This window comes from Macrotis lagotis, chromosome 1 (assembly GCF_037893015.1).
Source record: "Macrotis lagotis isolate mMagLag1 chromosome 1, bilby.v1.9.chrom.fasta, whole genome shotgun sequence".
Classification (NCBI taxonomy): Eukaryota; Metazoa; Chordata; class Mammalia; order Peramelemorphia; family Peramelidae; genus Macrotis; species Macrotis lagotis.
In genome coordinates this window covers 677849679-677857628 of record NC_133658.1, presented here as the reverse complement: position 1 = coordinate 677857628, position 7950 = coordinate 677849679, and the positions used below count along the sequence as shown (strand labels likewise).

General features: G+C 33.9%; 1 protein-coding gene across 1 annotated transcript in view; it reads right to left on the bottom strand.

Moving 5' to 3' along the window:
- Positions 1-866: 866 nt before the first annotated feature.
- The window catches only part of PDE1A (phosphodiesterase 1A), a 353702-nt gene continuing 346618 nt past the window's right edge, over positions 867-7950 (bottom strand). The window contains exons 14-15 of the mRNA XM_074215563.1: positions 6352-6474; positions 867-3799 (exon numbers count right to left, since the gene is read on the bottom strand). Coding sequence (XP_074071664.1) covers positions 6395-6474 — 80 coding nt within the window. The 3' untranslated portion in view covers positions 867-3799; positions 6352-6394. The remainder of the gene's footprint in view (positions 3800-6351; positions 6475-7950) is intronic.

Genomic DNA, 7950 nt, shown 5'->3' with positions numbered 1-7950 from the left:
TCTACTACAGAGCACAACATCGATGGGTTGGCCACCTTTCTCGAAAGCCAAAGGTACGTGGGCTACAAAGATTATTTTATGGAAAACTCACCCCAGGCAAGAGCTCATCTGTTGGTCAGAAAAAGCGCTACAAGGACACTCCCAAGGGTCCTCTGAAGAACTTTGGATTTGACTGTGTGACTCAGAAGGCCCTGGCACAGACCCCTCTCCTTGAAAGGGAGCATTGGTGTGCCCCCCTCATTGAAGGTGCTATGCTCTATGAGCAAGACAGAATGGAAGCATCTCAAAGAAATGTGAGCTTTGCACATTTAGAATATTTACCCCAGATGTTTACAGATTATCCATGCCCAACATATGGTAGAGCCTTCCACATTTGTATTGGTGTGATCAGCTACAGCCATTCACACCACACCTTAAGTCTAACAAAATGATGTCATTTTGGTTCTCTCAGAGAACAAAGGATGACAGCCCACCAATTCATGCACACGTATATCTGGATATAAAATACACTTTATATATTATATAATCACTAGGTCTAAGTATAGAGCATGAGGGTGGCTGGCTGACAACTAGGATTCACCGAGAGAATGAGGAACAGAGTTTGAGATTTTAATTCAGGGTTTTTACTCCAGATATAATACTTCACACTTCCACCCCCATCCCACCTCTGCACCCTCAATTATTTTGAATAATTATAAAATCAGATTATACTAGATGACTTCTATTATCTCACACATCTAATACTTTCTGAGTCTGTGGTTCTATGACTTAACCAAAACCTATGGGTAATTATTGCTTTATACTCCTTACCTTTACTGATCATAGTGCTTTGGAAAAAACATATATATATGAATAATTGGTTACTTTTCCTGTCATGTTCCTTAGCTATGGTTCACAAAAAAATTAAATTACATTGGACAACAAATGATTCACAATGCTTCTCCTCAAATATGATTTATTTAGCAATATTATAATAGGAAGTATGGACAAGTACAGACAGTAAAAACACAATTGTAGTAGGTTACCATGATAAAATTAAAGTTATTAGCTAGATCTCAAAGCTATTTTACAGGCAAGCTCTGTTAAACAGCAAACATTTGAGTCCAACGTGCAACAGGATGGCACAGCCTGAATGATGTCTCCTCACAATAAGCTAAAGGGGAATGGGAGTGGGGGCAGGTTTCTGTCTGCCTGGTAGGGAGAGGCACTGGGAATAGGTAGTTTTGCTCTCTGGGTAGGTTTGGTTGTACTCCCATCCTTCACTGATGCCTTCACTTTCCTGGGAGAGTCTGGATTGAATGGATCTCTTAAATTGTCTCAAGCAGCAATAGAAAAAGGATTTTTTTTTAAAAATGTGCATCAAGTGGTCCAAAAGAGACGACACAAGTGAGAAAAGTAGAATTATTCTTCTATGGGACACCACCTCAGGACAGCATCTAGAAGGGAAAGAAAGCTGCCTCTACTAATGGAGGTTGGCATTTTCTCATCCACTGAGAGTCTTAGAGAATTATCTAAGGACGGAGAGGTTAAGTACTCAGAGATGGCCAGCTCCGCCATTAGGCCACATTGTCTCTCAGAAAGGCAACAGAAGTAGACAATTTTGCTTAAAGGTAAGACAGAAAAATTGATAAATTCTCTACAAGTATTTATGTTCTTCGTTTTTTGGTAATAATAGCCAGTAGCATTTAAAATATTCATTAACAGAGTGGTCAAACTCCCTATAATATTTCAGAATCAGTTTTTTCACTTTTTATTTTGATAGGATCAAAAGCTTTATTAAAAGGCCACTGAGAACAACATCGCACATTAGACTTTACAAATAGTTAAATTCTAAATTTTAAATGAGTTTAGTGTGGACATAGTCTCTTTCTGATAAATAGCTAGCCTAAAACTAACACCCAGAAGTAATCATAACATTTTCTTCCCATACAGAAAAAAAGGAAAAGAAAGAAAGGGAAAGGGAAAAAGAAAAAAATAGTAACAAAGGAAAGAAAGAAAGAAAGAGTTTTTAAATGATGCAAAGTGGCCATGATACACATATGAAATTATTCTCTTCAACACTATCAGTATAGATCAATCTTTACTCTTAAAATAAAAATATCAAGTGCATTATACCTATGATACAATTTCCTTATACAGCTGTGCTGCGTCAGAGTCTGAGGCTAAACAAAAACTAAGGGCCTCATTCACAAGACATGAAAATGCACTTGGTATACTTTTTATGCAAATATATTTCATACATTAAAATTATGCATACTAAATATGCATACTAGATATGGCTTACACATTAAAAGTGATCTAAGTTGTAAATGGCACAGGCCCTCTACCTTGTTTTGCAAGCTTAGAGTTTTACCCATTAAAATAAAATATTGCTTAACATTGCACAAACCAGAAAGGAAGCAGGCCCAAAGACAGCCAGAGCTCCTTCTTTTAATGTGTTAAATTGGCTCCTTTCTTAATCTATGGTGATTCTGGTGATGTTTTTAAAACAGATTTTTGTGTTCCACAAAACTCATGGGCAAATCAAACCCATGAAGTTCTTGTCCACATCAAACTGGCAAAAGAAAATTTACAATATTTGATTCAAACTAATCATTCTATCAGTTCCCAATAAAAACATTCTTAATCTTGGAGTAGACTGCAAGGTTTTGTACATGCATACAGCATTATGCCACTGGGAACGAACTAAGGGAGATGAATGAGCAGCAAGACTGAAAGTTCTTCTCTGATTAGTGCACAGGGGAATTATATCTGTATACATGTAAGTCTGTATATATATGTATGTGTATATACATACATATCTGGAATTTTACATAGTACATTCCAATCAGCATTTGTTGAGCAAACATTTTCTTTATACATCCATCCATACATCCATACATATATACATACATACATCTTTTCTTTTGACCATTAATGTTTGATATTTTTTACTCTTTCCTTTCAAGCCCAACTGATAATTTCAGCCAATAATTCACAATTTGATTCCAAAGTTTCATATTATCAGTGACTGTAGATTCCTCTTTGAGACCGTAAGCCTATGGAGGGTAGGGTCTGTGTGACATCACCAAGCTCAGTGCCACATGCTTTTAAGTTTTTGATGATGACGACATAGACAGTGATGATGAGCTTCAAGTTGACCATTTAGTTTCCGAGAATGGTTCCACTGACTTTTTCAGAAATTCTCAGTCATGATAAGGTCTCCACTACTTTGTAGCCCCAATACAATTGTATATTCATTGCTCACCTAAGTGTCTGATTTCAGTTAGAGTTTTCCTACTTTGTTCCTAAACATTGATAGAAAGCAAACAAGGATGATCTAAATGGTCTGCCATCCAAAACTGCAGAAATATTTTTTTTCCCACGAGGTGTAAAAAAAGAAGTTGCCAGCTGCAGCACTTTTCATAAAACAGTACATCAGAGAATAGATGAATGAATGAATGTATTATATATTTATATACATTTCACAGTCAGCTAAGTTAGAATAGCTTTCAATAATGCAAACTTCAAAAGTAATTCAACTTTTGACTTTAAAGTTTTTTTTCTGGCTTGATTGAAGAAGGTCAACAGTAGAGGAAATACAATAATGATGACACGATGACAGTAACAATAATGAGAAAACACTACTGAAACTTTGAGAATATTGAAATGGCCTGAGTTACCAGCTCAGGATTCCATGTTTTTAATATTATTTTCTTCCATTATTGTCCATTAAAAAGGGCAAGGTCAAAGAATATGTTTAGAGTCGAGTCTTCTGGCATTTGAGGATTTAGGACATTTATGTGATGTTCTGATTTTCCTGAAACAAAATTTAAATAAAAACCAAGGATCAGTATTTTATCATTCCAATAAATATCTCTCATCTCTAGTTAGGCCAACATTCATTTTTCACAAACAGATTTAAGTGTAATACATTAGTAGCTTAGCCTTACAAATAGCTGACTGTAAGAAAACTTTGAGTAAAACTTGAACAATTTTATTTAATAAAAGAACACTGGGTTTAGAGGGAAGATTTGAGTTCAAGTTTTGATTCTATTATTTGCTACTTTGGGAATTTGTGAAAGTTGGTTGACTTTTCTCAATCCATTTTCTCATTGACAAAGTTAGTGAGGTAAAAATATAGTCTCCATGCTCCCTTCTAGACCTAAATCCTGTTAAAAGAAGGATGGTTGGTTGGTTGTCCTTCATTCTCAAAGAAGACCAAAATGACAGCACTGTGTTAGAGTCCGACTGTGGCAGATCAGACCAATTTGAACTCTCCCATGGGTCAGGTATAAATGGAACATGTGAATAGTTGGGCTCTTTCACAAGGTTGCTCAGAGGCTCAAAGGAGATTAAAAAGAATTATCTACAACCACAACAATATACCACACCACAACCAAATGAAACCATGGTCTAGGGAACTTGAAGATCTTGGTGACAGTTCTTCCAGCTCTCCTTACCAGTTTTTCATGGGGGAGAGGAATGGTTTTTAGATCAACACTCAGATGTTAGCTCAACAAGCACATTTCCAATGTATCCTTGAAATTATGGCTACAGCTAATCTTTCAACAACACTTTTGAGAACTTTGTAGGGAACCTAGTGAAATGTTTATGTTCCAGTCTCTTACTCAGTACTTAAAATGCTGTCTGATATAAAGGACGTGTTTAATAACAAATGTATGTGTGGTCATATCACTCACCTGTACAAAAGTTTATATAACTTTTAAGACCAAGTGTTCTTAAAGTGTTAGAGCAATTATAAACTTTATTAACTTCAGAAGTAGAAATGTTACAAAATTAAAAAAAATTTAAAGGCTATTATTTAAAAATGTAATTTAATACTATCTTGTGCTACACTTTGCTTTAGTTTATTTTCAAACTTTGGAAATTAATATCAAGCAAAGTTTCATACTTAGGTGGCATCTGCCTTTTGAGTACACTCTAGCATGTATATAGAATTGTGTCCTCCTCTTCCTTTACTCATTAAAATCACAAGAAGATATTTATATTTTATTATACTTTCTTTATGTCACCCAATGAAAAATATTCCTACCTTCTCATTGATAGAGAAAGAAAATAGGAGATAGGATTTCCCACAGTTAAGGATTAATGCTTGCATTTAAAAAAAATTTCATAATTGCCAAATCCATTTTATGGAAAAAGAGAGATTTTCCTATTGTGAAATTTTGTAACAGTACAAAAAATAGTATGTCTGATGAAGGAAAAAAGAACACTAGATTTAAAATCAGAAGACTTGGGCTTAAATTTCTACTGAAATACTTCCAGTGTGACCTTAAATAAGTCATTTTTCCTCTAGGTTTAGACATGCATAAAATGAGGGCATTGGATTATAAGAATATTAATATCACTTCAAGCTCTAAAATTCAATAATTCAAATAAATTTGTGAAAAATAAAAATTTCGTTCCTGTCCTAGAAGGTATAGAACCAAAATCAAGTATCATTGGTCCCAATAGCATGTTTGAAGTTGACTATTACAATTGTAAATGGAAGACAACAAAAAATAAATTGAAGTAAGATGGAGATTGGAAGGAATGAACTAGATGAGAGATTGCCTCAGAATACCAGGTCAAGTTGTATAAACTAAACATTTTCAAAATGATCCTGAAGAATACAATAATTTGTCTCTTCTAGATACATTTTATATGCCTTTTATCATGTTGTCTTCTCATAAGTATATATATATATATATAGATATAGATATAGATATAAATATAGATATAGATATATGTTTACCTTTCTTTGAATCTTTAGCATTTAGCTGAAGCACATGTACGTGCTTAGTAGGAATTTATAAACTCTTGCTTGCTTGGTCTGTGAAACTAAATGTTTTTATCAGGTTCAAGCCTCCAGCTGAACTTCCTGATGAAAATTCTGCCAACCTAACACTACTTAAACAATGTCATGAAGGGAAGGATGGCTCCTTCAAAAGTGGTCTTTAGAAATGATCCCAATATAGGCAGGATGGCCTATTTATTTTAGTTTGTGACATTGAGTTAAGGGAAAAAGTCATAGCCCTTCATTTTCATTGGCAGTTTCTATTTTCAAAATATTATTTTTTTCAGGGTTTTCTCAGTATTTTCAGTATTTTCTCATTCTATCATCCCAGAAGTCGTATGCAGTTATTAATGTTCTACATTTTATGACTGCTACATAATATCAGAATATAATATAATATCTTCTATTTAAAAGCAGAATGACCTTGGGTTATGTAAGAGCCTTTAAGAGAGAATATTCTAATAGAATATTCAAATAAAGTGACTCATAGAAATATTATTATTATTATTATTATTATTATAAACTATATGCTCTTTGGGAATTATGTTTCAAGATTATAAAATTGGAATTACCTCTCATTTGTAGTATATCAGAAGCCTTTAAGATATCTCAAACCTACTGGTGGTGAATCACATCACATTTTTCTTCTGTGGTATTTATTACCTCTTCTGAGTTCTTCTGAAGCTCAGGCTCACCTGAAGGAAAAAGAGACAAGTATTTGGGAAGACTCAGTGAGCAGGTCAATAGGTAGCTTATCAAATTTGATAGATTACATATTATGTTTCCTGGACTTTGTAGCACATTTCTCCAAGATCATCAGGTATTTAACTTCCACTGAGAAAATTAAAGCTTAAAAAGTTAATCTTAAAGAATTTAAAATACTTCAAAAGCAACAAAAATATGAACACAAAAAAGAAAAGGACAAGGCAGGTTTAATCACATATTGAATATCAGACAGATTATGTCTCCAGTTCCTTTTCTGCAGGAAAAAATAAAGTTAAAATTGAAAAGACAGGAAAATCCTTGGATAACTTATCTTTCTCCTTCTTCTACTGAAATTCCTGCAAACTTAAGATAAATGCATTTAAGAGGTCAGATTATGCTCAAAGAATGGTGTATCTGGCTATACAAAACTGAATGGAATTTATAATCACTCAATTCAAGTAATTTTTCAAGGCTATAAAAATTTTTAAAGGTCTGGAAGATCTCTGATCTAAAAAAAAAAGATGATATAGATCCATGACAGATGGGGAGAACTAAGTTTATCAATAGAGTAAAACAAAAAGAATAACATAGAACCATTGTGACATTAAAAAATCTCAGGTCTATATTACTTACTCCCCCCCCCCCCCATGCTTCATTTTCTAGTCCAGAGTTTTTACTTGAGTTGGAAAGTATTGTTCAATGAAAATCATTTGGCTGTGAAATAAAGACTTAGAGAATCCTGGTTCTTCTATTTAATATCAGAATGACTTTGGGTCAGTTACTTAACTTATATGGGCCTTGGTTTTCTCAGTTATAAAATGAGGAGTTTGAAATATATGATTTCTAAGTTGTCTTCATTTTCCAAACCTATTATTCTATGAATGATCCTAGATTTCTATTGAGGACAATGAGAGATGCCAAGAATTATTTTCCCATGGTAAGAAAAATTAAGAAATAAATGGTAAGAGATAAATATAAGATAAAATACTGTCAAGAAGTAGAGCCTACTATTGGACTTAGGAAGGACAGAAATGGGGTTAAGGGGCTTGCCCAAGGCCACACAGCTAGGTAATTATTGAGTGTCTGAGGCCTGATTTGAACTCAGGTACTCCTGACTCCAGGGCCAGTGTTCTATCCACTGCGCCACCTAGCTGCCCTCAGAATGTAATCTTGAAGGCAAGGATTGCCATTCTTTTTTCTATTTGCTTCTCTTACAATACTTGGTACATGATAAAAGCTTATTACATATTTTTATGCAACAGAATTAGTTTATGTAGTGAAAGCTTGAGGAATAATATTTTAGAAGTTCTGTACATCTTTAGGCTCGCTTCACTGCAATTTACTTTAAAATTTGTGTGGTCTTAGGATGATGAAAAGTAAACAGACATTTGTTTTTAAAGCTTTAAAGCTTTTAAAAAGCTTTTTAAAGCTTTTTAGAATCAAAATAAAATGGTGGTCAGATTATG